This window comes from Anopheles stephensi, chromosome 3 (genome assembly GCF_013141755.1).
Source record: "Anopheles stephensi strain Indian chromosome 3, UCI_ANSTEP_V1.0, whole genome shotgun sequence".
Lineage (NCBI taxonomy): Eukaryota > Metazoa > Arthropoda > Insecta > Diptera > Culicidae > Anopheles > Anopheles stephensi.
This window is the reverse complement of record NC_050203.1, coordinates 48,974,820-48,988,708: the sequence shown is the minus strand read 5'-3', so window position 1 is coordinate 48,988,708 and position 13,889 is coordinate 48,974,820. Positions and strand designations below refer to the sequence as shown.

General features: G+C 43.6%; 3 protein-coding genes across 3 annotated transcripts; 1 reads left to right on the top strand and 2 right to left on the bottom strand.

Moving 5' to 3' along the window:
- Window positions 1–210: 210 nt before the first annotated feature.
- LOC118509038 (prolactin regulatory element-binding protein) lies at window positions 211–2,406 on the bottom strand. The gene is made up of 3 exons (XM_036049078.1): window positions 2,116–2,406; window positions 926–2,045; window positions 211–850 (listed from the first exon to the last, which is right to left on the bottom strand). The coding sequence occupies exons 1-3, from the start codon at window positions 2,254–2,256 to the stop codon at window positions 765–767; spliced, it is 1,347 nt and encodes a 448-aa protein (XP_035904971.1). The 5' UTR covers window positions 2,257–2,406; the 3' UTR covers window positions 211–764.
- Window positions 2,407–3,368: 962 nt separating this feature from the next.
- LOC118513226 (LHFPL tetraspan subfamily member 2a protein) lies at window positions 3,369–4,888 on the top strand. Its single transcript, XM_036058753.1, has 2 exons — window positions 3,369–3,721; window positions 3,791–4,888. The coding sequence occupies exons 1-2, from the start codon at window positions 3,531–3,533 to the stop codon at window positions 4,278–4,280; spliced, it is 681 nt and encodes a 226-aa protein (XP_035914646.1). The 5' UTR covers window positions 3,369–3,530; the 3' UTR covers window positions 4,281–4,888.
- On the bottom strand, window positions 4,565–6,957 carry LOC118513225 (dnaJ homolog subfamily C member 21). Its single transcript, XM_036058752.1, has 3 exons — window positions 6,634–6,957; window positions 5,950–6,567; window positions 4,565–5,887 (listed from the first exon to the last, which is right to left on the bottom strand). The coding sequence occupies exons 1-3, from the start codon at window positions 6,822–6,824 to the stop codon at window positions 4,945–4,947; spliced, it is 1,752 nt and encodes a 583-aa protein (XP_035914645.1). The 5' UTR covers window positions 6,825–6,957; the 3' UTR covers window positions 4,565–4,944.
- Between the last annotated feature and the right edge of the window lie 6,932 nt (window positions 6,958–13,889).

The following is a 13,889-nucleotide window of genomic DNA, read 5'->3' as shown; positions in this document are numbered from 1 at the left end:
TGTGGTGGCGATGCGTTTATAGTGGTATCGTTGAGCGATTCGACCTTCACAGCTGATCGATATCTGCAAATTGATCGATCGTCGGTCGGTCTTTTAGCATGTGGGGGATGGTTTCTCGATTAGAAAGGGGCTACTAAAGCTCCTTCCTTAGTTTAAGGATCAAATTGTATCCATTTGTTCAAAAGATAGACAAACAGATACGATACGATGAACGTTGAAAAAAGCGGCATCATTTAATCACAAAACTGTTAATTTACAATAGTTCCAAGATTTTAATGGAGTTGTTCTGCAAGTAACAAAACAAGAATATTTTAAAAGCAAAAAGTCTGTCAACAGGTGATTTGCAACGATAAATGGACACGAAATGAAAAATGGAGTTTTCGATTTCCATCCAAATATCAAGTGATGTATTCGGTTGAACCGTGCTGTTCCTCTAGCCACAATTAACAGTATATTTATTCATTTCCTACCTCTTGCTGTACAGTGCAGTTAGTCAAATAAATTAGAATTTTCCGCAACTATCGTACTCAACAACAAAACAAAAAGAAAACGCAAATTATTATAATAATACGACGCAGTTGCGCTGTTTCGCCCCATTGAAAGATTCCTAACTCCCCATCGCGCTGCTGGTGCTTTTCACCTAAGGTGCACAAAATGCTAAGTAGTAGTGTTGATTTCCTTTGGCTGAAATCGTTTCGGCTGTTCGATGGTTTGGCTCCAGCTCGCCATGTCCAATATCACCATCGTATCAAGGCAATTTCGAGTTACAGCCCGACGTACGAGCAGAAGCAGAATGTTAAAAACAATATACAAATGATTGCGATAATAGCCACCCATGCTGGCAGTGAATCTAAAATGATAATAAATCGAAAGCATTAGGCCTTGTGACACATTTGCGTCTTGGGGTCGTAACCCTGCTACTTACGTCTGTATGGTAAGCTGTGAACACAGATGCGATTGTCGACGGAAATGGAGAGGACAGCCGCCTCCGTATCGCCGGTAATAGCCGGCCCATCAAAGTTGGTTACCGGGATGAACTCCAGGCCCGTTACAAACATTGCGTGTGCATTTGGGACGTGGAGCACGCGCTGCAAGCTGAAGGCAATGTACACGGACACCGAGCCACTGAACATCGTACCGATCGCCACAAAGCGTCCATCGTCCCGTACTGCCAGTGCGGCCAACGACTCGTCAATCTCAACCACTCCGGTCAAACGGCCCGCTTCCGGATTCCACTGTTGCAATAATCCCTTCGCTTTACCCGACTTGGCGAACGGATTAGCAAGCGTGAATAGTCGGAATTTGTCCTTCACGCCCTCTACCAACCCGTATCGGCAGCGTTTCAACAGATAGCGACAATTCGCTGGCGGAGTCCAGACTAGTTTTTTCGACTCTTTGTCCGGATTGATTGACCAGATGACACCGAGGCCGTCCTTTGCGATGGACACAACGTGCTTGCTGTCCGGACTAAAGTCCAGATCGTCAATCTCCTTCGTGTGCGCCGCAATATCCGATGCGAGTGTCATCTTTGGAAAGTTCCAAACCCGCAGGTGTCCGTCCATGCCACCCGTTGCCATCAGGCGTCCGTTGGGACTGATTCGGACGACCCGCTGCAGTGGTTCTGCTTCGGTAAAGTCTGTCTGAACTGAGTCGGCCGTTTTGATTTCGAACCGTATCTGTTTTTTGGGTGCTGATGGTGCTAGCTTCTCCTCGTCGGTTTTTTTCGGATCGCCTCCAGGAACAGTTGACGCCGGTGGAGCATTTGCATTCACAGGTATGGGCCGTTGTTGGGAAATGCTTCGTCGCTTGCGCATCCCTTCCGGGTCCGATTTGTTCGAGACGGGCGAGGTGGGATTGTAGTCTCCCGAATCAATGATAGTGTTTACGAGATACATTTGGCAGTGGCTCTCCTGGCCAGCCATCAGCAGCGTTCGCTTTTCGTCGTTCTTCACCGCACAGTTCATCACAACCGATGGGCCTGTTTCGTGGCGTATCACCTCATCCGCGACGTACTTTTCCCCATCGTGGTAGATCTCGTAGATTTCCTACAATCAAAGCAATCGTTAAATTTTACTCTTCGCCCGAACTGCCAAATCCCCGCCGTTCTTCGCTTACAAATCCATTCGCAACACCTGTTTTCGAGGCACCACCGCCGCCTGCTACCAGAACGTGTCGGCTGGTGAGCATTTCGATGGCGTACAGAGGGAAATTGACGCGCGCCAGCAGGCCGTCGGAAGGTTTTCGGGCCGCGGACATGTTTGCACCGGGGTCTTAACTTCTATTTGCCGACCGACAGGAATGTTTTCATGGAATTTTAAGGAATTAAACAAAACACGAAACGATATGCGATTAGTTATTTTCACTTCCACGTATTATTCGTAACTGTCATCCTGGGTTGTCATCGATGATTGTTGACAGCTGTTGAACTGTCATTCGCATTCGCTGATGGTCTATTCAAGCGTGTTCATACCGATTGAAATATTTCAGAAAAATAAATGAATGTTTCAAAATCTTATTGAAATATTTCAGAAATATATAACGATAACGAGGCAAACAAATTGTCGGTTGAATGGTGCGCGAAAGAGAAAGAAAGAAAAGTAGCAAAGTGATAGAAAAACCATTTAACGCAGCAGTGTCTATCATGTCTGGCTCATTTTTTTTTTAAACTTAAAAATCCTAACGCAACAAGTAGCTATGGTGTTTTTGATAAAAGCGAGCAGCTGGATAATATTTTTGTTATTGTTAATACATTACTGATACAAGAAAAAAAGGATGTTGTTTTTGCAAAAAAAGAAACATTACTTTTCTCATTCTGTATTAAAAGTTTGGAATGGCACGGCTTTAAACATATCGGTTGCAAAAATTGGCAGTGAAAATATTATACGAAAAAATTGAAATAATTGACTGCCAAAAATGGTACTAAACTGCCAAATAAGATAATAGTGGCAAATATTCGAAACTAGCGCTATGTCTAAGCTACAGTAAAATAATCCTCTATAATAATGGTATAATTAGTACAGTTTGCAATAATTATAAATTTTCTAACATTTATTATGGATTGCTAGGTAACGTACGCAGCCATGTTTTTATTATAGAAAACTAATTTAGTTACGCTACTTACCACATTAGTTCATTACAGCGCTAGCGTAGCTGCATATTAAACTTTTAGTACAAGCTTAAAATTACAAGCAATTGGATAATATTTATATATTTGCTATGAATGTTGCGGTTTTCCACCATTGAATTCAACATAAGGTTACAATTTCCAATAAATTTAGAATCAAATGTTTGAAAGTAAAAAAAAAAATGCTGCAAAATAACTGCATTTCAGCTGTCCTTATATTTCACCGAACAATGGTAAACATCAAAAAGTGCATTCCAGCTTGACAGCTGCAGTTGCTGCTCCTGCTTTTTGCCGACAAACATTTTCTCGTTCCACTCGGCATAGCTCACAAAGTCGATCCCGTTTCTTTTGTTCAGTATCCTCATCTGCGCAAAGCAACAGATTAGCGCACGGCATTTGGGCCAAAATGTGTACCGGCGGATTGCTTATTACGAGCCGGAGTTTCGTCTGGTTCGTAGTTACACTGGTCGCGTGCATGACGCTGTTCGGTGCCATCGTACAGCCGAAGTGGCTCATCGGTCCGGAAGAGATACGAATCTCGAACGAGGAAAGCAACTTCACCGTTGTCCGCCATCCGTCGGTGGGAATTTACAACAGGTATGGAATGGGTTGTTGCTGGGGCGCCGAATGTGGGGCTAATTTTAAAAACGATGTCCTTATTTGTAGATGCAAACGCATGGGCCATACGGAGTACAACTGTGGCAACTTCGATCTGTACGGGCTGATGACGGATTCGAGCGTGTTTCCCATACCGTGGAAGTTCACCATGTTCCTGATGTGTAACGGGACGATTCTGCTGAGCCTGACGCTGATCGCCATGCTCGTCACCTGCTGCCGCTTGCACTCGTTCTTCGGGTTCAGCATGCACAAGTTTCTGTGCATCTTCCAGGCCATCTCCGCCATGTTGGTGCTGTGCGGCTATCTCGTCTATCCGCTCGCCTGGGATGTGCCGCGCGTGAAGAAACTTTGTGGACCGGATGCTGAGCCTTACTCGCCCGCAGACTGCACGCTCGGTCCGTCCATTTATCTTGGTGCCGTCGGTGTGCTACTCGCTTTCGCGTGCACTGTGCTGAGCCTGAAGGCGGAAGCGGCCTACTACAGTGCCAAAGCGCAGCGTCGCGTCATCGATGGGGATGTGCTGGTGTGCGTTATGTAAAGCCGCACAAAACCATGGCATGCTCGAGCCGAACCTTCGCGAATCTCTCTATGTATGTGTGGATGTGGATGTAATGCGCAGCTTTCTTTAGCCTTCACCATGGCAACTGCATCAGACTAGCGGGTAAGATAGACGTAGAGCAACTAGAGAGCGACATCGAAGAAGGCGGGCCTGCCTTTCCGTCGCTACGTCCTCGTTGCGGGTCAGTCCGTCCTGCGGGGTCAGCAATGCATTTCACCACTTATTTCGGATGTAGGCCAAATTAAACCAAAGTCAATTCGGGATACTCCAGTGAAAAAAGTCTCTACTCGAACAATCCAGTAACGACGGCATGCCCGCACACATGGTACGACTTGTGGTGCTCTCTACTTCGCGCGTGATCTGTTTTACTACAAACGAATATCAGTGCCTTCCATTGAACCGGGTGCACAACCATTTTTACTATCCTAGTTAGTAAGTAAGTAAGCATTTAGTGTGATTCGAAACATTCGCACGAATTGTCCGGCAAGTGCCAAGTATTTGCATCGTTTGATGCATTTTTTGTAGGCCATATTTTCTCTCGACATAAATATACAAGCTGTTTTGCAGCCTTTCTCGTTTCTTATAACTGCTCCGTGCTATTCGTTCGATCGTTTATTCACACCGGCCGTTGAGATCACGCGTGCTACTCGAATCGATTCGCTTTACCGTCTTTTTTTCGCTTGCCCTTCGCTCCGTCCGCTTTCGATGCTTTCAGCTTGTCTATAAAGACGCTGTGGCCAGTTTTTTTCAAATGGTCGAACAGCTTATTTTTAGAGCCAAACTTTTCCTTACACGTTACACATGCGTGTTCCGTTGGGCCCGCGCTCTCGTCGTCCGACATCGGTTTCGATTCTCGATTAGTTTCAGTTTTAGACGGGGTCGCCACCACTTCCGGTTCTACTTTTGGTGCTTCATTCTTCGCATTTTTAGCAGATGGTTTCCCTTTCTGGTTCGTTTCCGAACCTTTGCCCTTGGCCTTTCCTTTCCGGTTGGATTTTTTACCACCTCCTCCGGTCCAATCATCATCATCTTCGCTCAAGGCGGCATTCGATGCACGACCCGTCAACCGCAAACCGATCATATCGATGCCATCTGTTGGTGCGGGACCGTTTTCCTCGTCGTCGTCGTCGGAGGATTTTATCACAGGTATAGCGCTACTTAGTGCTTTCTTTTTGCCCTTGTTCTTTTTTTGTTGCTTCGTTTTCGTCGGTTTCGGCTCCGATTGCTCCTCCATCTTCACAGTGGGTTCGAGCTCTTCGTTTGATAAGCACTCTTCGTCCAAATCTTCCTCCACGTCCTCTAAGTCTTTCGCTTCATTCTGTTCCATCTCTTTGCGCATCTCCCTTCGCAGCAGTTCTACGTTTTGCTTGTGCTTTTTCGAAGACTCGTGGTTTTCGTATGAACTGCGGTTACTGAACATCTTATCGCAGGCGACACAGTACAGGTCGTCCACGTAGAAGCTCTCCTCGCCGTTTTCATTCTGACTAACGTTCAGCCCAGCCATTGCATCCTCCAGCCCGTTCGTTTGTTCTTCTTCATCGTCCGACTCTTCCTCTGACGCTTCGGCATACGCTTCTTCCAATTTTCTGTAATATGAAGAATGTAATTAGAAATCACTTCTCCAATGCCTTTTGTCCTCAATTCATACCGCAACTGCTCCTCGTATGCATCGTTGAAAAAGCTGGACGAGTTACGCTGCTGCTCCTCGATTTCCTGCTGATTGCGGCGTATCTGCTCCAGCCGATTTTGTTCCGATTTCAAACGATTCTGGGTGGCTCGCTCCTCCAGCAGCTTTTTGTACGCATGCACCCGCTTGTCTCGCTTCTTCACAAACATCACCAGGCTGCGAATTTCCTCGTTGCGTTCTTTGCGCGCCTTTTGCTGCACCTTTTTGTTTTCTTTCTCGATTGCCTTAAGGATTCGGCGATCGCGGATTTCGGCTACGTTATGTGGATTTAGCCAAGCGTAGCTTTTCTTGGTACAAAACCCCTCCCAGTAGCCGTAGAACCCACGTACCACCGTTTCGTAATCGGATTGAGAGTTACCAAACTTTGGTATCGCTTCAAACTCTTCCTCTGTGTCAAGAAATTCCACCTCTTCGCCAGCTAGCTTGCCGAAAACCTCGGCATACACTGCATAAAAGCCTCCCTCCTCGTCGCCGTAGCCTTTGTAGCAAGAGGTGGTAAAGTAGGGGAACACATCCAGCGAGCTATCTTCATAGTCCGTGTGTCCGCCCCGTATGATCTGCTCCCGGTGGTTATCGTACCTAGAAGATACAGATTGGTGCTGTTAGTTACGAAGCTTATGCTCATGGTTTCGCCATTCTTCTTACCAAGCACGTTCCTGATGGTCGGAAAGCACATCGTACGCTGCCTGCACGAGAAGAAACTGTTGGTTTGCCTCCTCTGCGTTGTCGAGGTTCTTGTCGGGATGCCAGCGCAGTGCCAACTTGCGGTACGATTTCTTGATCTCGTCCGCGTCTGCCGTGCGCGCAACCCCGAGCACCTCGTAGTGGCACTTCATTTCTACCGGTACGATGAAAGTTTCTGTTATTATTTCACTGTAAAGTCACCGAAACGGAACGAGGTGAAAATTGCCAACGGAACAAATGTTGCGCCGTATGACAGCGATGCTGAGCGCGTGCAATGAAAATAACAACAAACGTTACACTGTGGAACGCTGCGTGGTCCCTTTGTTTGACATATGATTGACTTTGACCTGTCAAGAGATATATACTGTGGTACCTGGCTGTGGGAGAATGGACAAGATGTAATATTTAAATTCATGAATATGACCGGTAAAATATGTAAATCGATAACTGCAGAAGAATTTTAATTCGAATTTATTTTTTTCGAATTTTAATTAGTTTCATTAATTTAATTGTTGAATTCGAATATGTTGGAAATGGGAAATGATGTATATACAGTCTAAATAACGTTGTATTAATTGATTGTAGCGGTTTGGTGATTTGGCCTAGTGGTAGCCGATTTTTCTCACGGCAGAATCGAGGATCAAATCCCATCTGGATCGTCTCTCCGTACTGATTGTCAATCTACAGGATTAATAAGGTAAAAAAGCAAGAAATGATAGGCCAAGGCATCTCGAGGCAGTAATCCACCAGAAGAAGAAGTATCTATTGATTAGGAACAGTTATGGTCTAAATCATGAGACATGATAAGAAAAATCAATGATAATATTAGGATACAAATTATAGTCACCCAACGCTGTTTAGTGTCCACAAAATGCATCAAAAATTTATGAGGAAGCTGAGACTTTTTTGCCTGTTGACTTTATCTTAGTGATACATGTATCCAGGTATCAGTACTTCCATCTGAACGGCGAAGAATGAAAGCTGAAGACAAACGGTGCATCTAAAAAATATCTTTCCAATAATGGTTGAGAAGACTTATCTACAAAAGATCGCCAATGTCTAGAATGAGCAGAAAATTCCAAAAAACTTCCCTGCTAAGGTCTGCAATTTTTTAAGAAAGCTTCATGGATGTAGGATTATTCATCCATTGAGTCTATCATGTCTTAGTTCAGAAAAAAAGTTTTCTGCAATAATAAACAACCTTGAGGAGAAAATCCAGGGCGATAACGATCAGGACGAACATTTTAACCGAAAAGGTCACTGAAATAACTTCAGATCGAATATGATCTGCTGCCGGATTAAGGATAGTGATCTGGTAAATTAATGGTTCTCTCGCAGTGCAATTTGATGATTTGTTGACAATTTGTTCAACGAACAGCTAGAGACTTTACTAGCAAATGATACAATACGACTGTCACCTGGCGTTGAGGCATCACGAAAGGCTACCCGTCGGCTTAAGAGCAACAAAGCACCAGGCACCAACAGAATAGTAGACGAATTGATGAAAAATGGCGGTACAGCACTCGAACAAGAAATTCATCAAATAATTACTGAGGTACGGGACAGTGAATCGATGTATAGTGACTGGAAACTTGGAATCATCTATACCATATACTAAAAGGAAAAAAAGCTAAAGTGTAGCAACTACAAGCGTTTTACGGTGTTGAATATCGCATATATCATCTTGTCCAATTCGTTGAAGAGAAAGTTGGAAACTATCATAGGGGTTTCCGAAACGCAAGATCAACCACTAACTTTATTGTGCAGCAAATCTTGGAGAAGATATCGGAGTAGCATCTACACTCCTACCATCTCTTCATTGACTTTAAAGCCGCATAAGACAGTATAAAGCCAGGATAAAACTGTACGCGTAGAGCTCATTTGGAATTCCAGCCAGGCTTACTAGGATAACTTTAGATTATAGATTATTGAAACGAAAACCAAATTGATTTTGGCATCACTTGAGGCCCAGCCAACAAATACAGATAGGAGACGGTATGATCCAGTCCGCAAAGCCCTTTTGGCTATGCACATGAACAGAGGATAACGTGATAGGCGTAAATTGAGATGGAGTGATGACGTTGATTCGTCCGCCAGAAAGGCCGGTGTACATGCTGCTTGTTGGGAAGTAAAACAACCTCGAGAGGTCTCCGGCCTGCCTTTAATGGCTTCCCCTGACTTAATTTTCCCCTTAGCTGATTAGTCAATCCTGCGTACGGGAGATAATGCGGACGGGATTCGATACCCAGTCCAGCCGTGTGAAGACCGGCGACTCAACCGACTCGGCTATCCGACCACCCCAAAGAAGCAAGTAAATAATCTGTCATAGTAACTATTTCAACACCTTTCAACATTGCTCTCAGGATCCAGTAGCCTGCTGAGAGAACGAAACAGTTCTTTCATTATAAATAAACTGTTTACGAGTATAATTCGCTGATTGTTGGTATTTTTCTCATTTAATTAACGAGAAGACTACATGGATTTGACTGCCCTGGTACAGTTACCCACTCTTATTGAAAATTGTAAGTGTATTACAACTATACTGCGACTGATTTTCTAGCTACCTAGCGCTGCATAAAGAGCTAGTGATCCAAGGATAACAAGCGCTTTTTTTGTATTTGTTGAATCTTGCTTCACCAAATGCTGTTATAAATGAAAAAAGAATTAAAATTAAGACCCAATCATAGGTATTGATAGCTCTTACCTGAGGTACATATTAGTGTCTACTCAATAATTGCTAACTTAAAGATCAAAACACAAGTTTCGAATAATGCATCTTAATTAACGTTTCCAAAAATTCCCTACAAACAATATTATACTTTCCATTTTTTTGCATATCCTATTTTAAAATAATAATTCTTTGATAATTATCTGAATCACTATCTCGTTGGTAGCTTCCCTTCCAATTGTCGGACCTTGTCCACTTGTTGGCTTACTTGTCTTTTCCAATTCGTTTAAACATCAAGAGATGTACCTATGTGAGTGGATCATCTTGTCTTTGCTTCTACACCAAGGGTTCTTAAAGGACCTCAAAATGCTCTTTAACGCTGGTCGTTCTTTGATCGAGTAGCGAGAGACTTTTTTTAATATCCTCTACACTGCGCCATTTTTGTGCTACTTTCTCCGATTCGGATGAAGGGTTTTCGTCATTTTGGAGCTCTCCGTCCTCAAAAAGGGGGCCGGCCTCCCTATGTTTGTCGTTATTTAATAGTCGTATTGCGACATTTCGTGACACATTGTCAACGGTAGCATCCGTTGACTGGTGGTCAAACATGAGCCCAGTACGGTCGCAAACGAAGAAGGGGAGCTTAAAAAAAGATACAAATATGAAGATGCCACAGTCCCCGGTTCCTCTTTCCCCACATTATGCAGCTGATGAGATTCATTAGTTGATCTATGTTGCTTTGATGTAGAAAAATGGGATGGACAACGCAGACGGAGCAAGACTTTGAGACTGTTACCTGGCTTCTAGGAGCAGGCAACGGAATAAGTTTCGGTCATGTTCAAAGAACTGGGTGCATCCGTTCGAACACGCTCACCCACAAGGCTCGCTAGGTGCATTGAATCACATGTGCACCGAACAGATCTAATAATGTATCAATTTTTGCAAGATGAGCAGATGCCTTTCGGCAAGTTTTTTTCTCTCCACCAATGAGCCAAGAGCCAAGGGCCGTATAATGCGTACCGGAAGAGAAAGCTGTCGGTACGATCACGTTTCGCTGTACCGGAAGAAATGAAAGGCTGGAACACATTCTTTTCACCGCCATACATGAATCGATGCATTTGCCAAATAGAAGCGGCAAGCATGGTTCCTTCGAATGGAAAATATGAAAAGTGTCCGTTTCGAAGATTCCGTTTCATGCGATGTGCAGCCAACGTGAGCACAACTTAATGATGCAAACCAGCTTTCATACATTAACATATTGGCGCCGGCTAGAATGCTCTGTTCCGTAAATGGCTTTCTTTTTAAGAAAAATGTGTATCAGCCAATCTGTTGTTGTGCGCTTCTGTATCTTTAAGCACTGAGTGCCTTCAATTAAAGGTCTTATAAAGAAGCACCTTTGAATTTGTTTTTGCTACATAGTTCTGATGCAAAGGGAAACGGGAAATTAAGAAAATGAAACAATCCTTGAAAAGTTTTGCCCACGCTGTCTATTCGATAAGTGCACTGCAATGTAATAACAACCTTCTCAAAATAGTTTTGTACAAAAAGCATACAACTAAACAGGAGGTGCAAAAAAGGAGCAGAATCAATGCATTGGCCTTGTTTGGACGTTGTTGCGCCAGCAAGGGAGTTGCAAAATAAAAAGCAAGCAGCAAAACTTTCAGGTTCGGTGTACAACATCATCCGGCTGTAGCGAATTGTAGCACGAAAGTTGTAAGTAGCCGTTTCAGAAGTAGCTGCAATTAAAATGGAAATTAAGGAATGCGAAAATTATGGACTTTCTTCTGCCAGCGTCGAACCGTCTACGAGAACGGGGTGGCCTGACGGTGGTAACCAAGAAAGTCAATGGATACGAATTGGGATTGCTCACAGATTGAGTACACTCGGTAGACAATTTACCGAGTTTAAGTTTCTTGGTTGTTTTAGATGAGTTTGCAATTATTAGTGTATGAGGCGGTTCGAACGAGAGAGGGATAGAGAGAGATACAGAGAAGGAGAAAGAAGGAGAGATGAAAGCTTCACGATAAGCATATGGGTTTGGCACGATGGGCAAGTCGGTGATAGCATCATACTGAGTATTGATACTAAAAGATCAATTTTCTCCATTCATAGAAACCATGACTGAAACGATCATAGAGCATTCTGATAAATAAAATCGACCAACTTTCAAATCGCTACCGTGCGGGAAATCTTGGACAAGGTGTCAGATTTCTAAATACTATGTATGTCTTCAATGAATTTAAAAGCTTTGGCCATCATTTATACGTTAATTTAAATATTGGTATAAGCCTGGTATAATATATTTAAATCCTTTTATAATAACATAAAAATAACTGGTTTTGGGGTTTCCTGTGTAACTTTAGCAATTTAGAATTTTTATACACCTATGTGTACTCTGACAGACTCCTAAAACTGATAAAATGTTCTTGGCCGAATTAGAAAAAAAACCAGGACGTTACAAATATGACCTCTACAAGCTGCGTAATGAGCTTCAAGAGCCTCTATTTCACCGGGAATGCTCCTTAACGAAGGTAGTACTGTTTTGATACTAACTGGTACTGTGCTGGTAGTGAATTTTTATGCTATAATTACGCTGTACGATACATCATAAATGCATGGTGGCTCAAGCAGATAGGTGAACATTCCGAAATCGTGCGGAACTGGGTTGAACGTAACCTGCTCCAAATGGCTGTTAAACAGCAAAAATGGAAAAGTTTGTATGTACTAGGTGATACTATTGTATTAGGTTTAATTCATTGTGATTGTGTACTTGAGACATGTGCGAAACTAGCCAAATATTTTCAAATCTTATAGCTGGCGGTAGTTATATTCTAGAATTCTTGAGTCCATTGCTAATGCTTCTGGAGATCGCAACGCTGGCATTATCAACGGGAACAGCTTTGGATGGGAGGAACGATAACAATACATAAATCAAGTTACGACGATGCAGATCATTAGGATACAGCATTAAGTATGTGCATTACGGTTTGTGACTGCAGGATTTTATATCCTTTCCAGATCAAACCCGCAGGATCGGCCATTATTAGAACGAAAGGAACTATATAGCGTGCTCTCCCGTTCTGCGATTCTTTTGTTTAGATAGGAAAAAAACACCGGCAAAATACATTAAAAATAAATAGTACACCAGAAAAAGTCCTACCGCCTAGAGTGCGTGTGTGTGTGTTAGCGAGTATACAAGGATACACTTCATCCTTAATATCGTACCTTCTTGAACAGGATTCACCCATCTGAGGGATGGTATGAACGACCTAGGATATGTGGTCATAAAACAAAGTTCTACGATCAAGGTTTTAGGTGCGGGTACTTTATGATTTCGGTTTTCGGTTTCCCTCTTTACTGATGGCTTAAGGCTTTGGCCTTGATTGAACGGTTCTGTTTAGTCAGCTGCCCTGCGTCCAGGTACAGCAGGAAGCGGAAGTGATAGAATGGATGACATAAATGTAGCCATCAAAATCCCTCCAGAAAAGGTACTGTCCGGTAAAAAATAGTGAGTCATTTGCTGTTTATGTGTGTATTTTATCTAAAAATCGATTCACATGTTCAACAATGTGTGCATAGTTATTTTGGGACAACCGTGTCGCATATCCTCGGTCAATTTTGAGAGGTTTGTGTTGAGGAAGTTTTACTTCTTTGTCTTCATTTACATCATATTAGCAAAGGTTCTTTTTAAACTTTGAAGAAATATTGTGTTAATTGTTTTGGTATCGATACCTCAGATAACGGAGAAAAGAGAGATATATGCTGAAGTGTCATGTAATGCATTACTTACTTACTTATCAGGCGCTACAACCGCTTTGCGGTCTTGGCCTGCTGCAACAATCCTCGATACCGCTCACGGTTCAGCGCCGTCGTCTGCCAATCCGTTATCCCGGCCGTTCTGGCGGACGCATCAACGCCATCACTCCATCTCAATTTGGGCCTACCACGCCTCCTCTGTCCTTGTGGACGGCCTAAAAGGACTTAACGGGCTGGGTCGTCCGGTGTCATTCTCATGACGTGACCAGCCCACCGGAGCCTGGCTTGTCTAATGCGCTGTACGATAGTGAGATCATCATACAGCTCGTAGAGCTCGTCGTTGTAGCGGCTCCTCCATTGTCCTTCCACACATACGGGGCCAAAAATCCTTCTGAGCATCTTCCTCTCGAACGCGGCTAAGAGGGCTTCGTCAGTTTTGGACAGAGTCCATGTCTCAGAGGCGTATGTGAGTACTGGGACTATAAAAGTTCTGTACAGTCCCAGCTTCGTCCGTCGCGACAGGTATTTAGAGTGGAGAAGTTTCCTCAGGCTGTAGTATGACCGGTTGGCAGCCAGCACCCTTGCGCGTAACTCAACATCAATGTTGTTGTCGGTGCTGACTTTTGACCCCAGATAGGTGAAGTTTTGGACGACTTCGAAGGTGCGGTCACCTATCTGTACATCACCCCTGCGTAAATCAGTGTTTGTTAGCAAGGCCGCTGGTGGTGCCACCATCATTTTGGTTTTCGCCTCGTTAATCTCCAACCCGAGGTTCTGTGCCGCACGCTCGATCCTT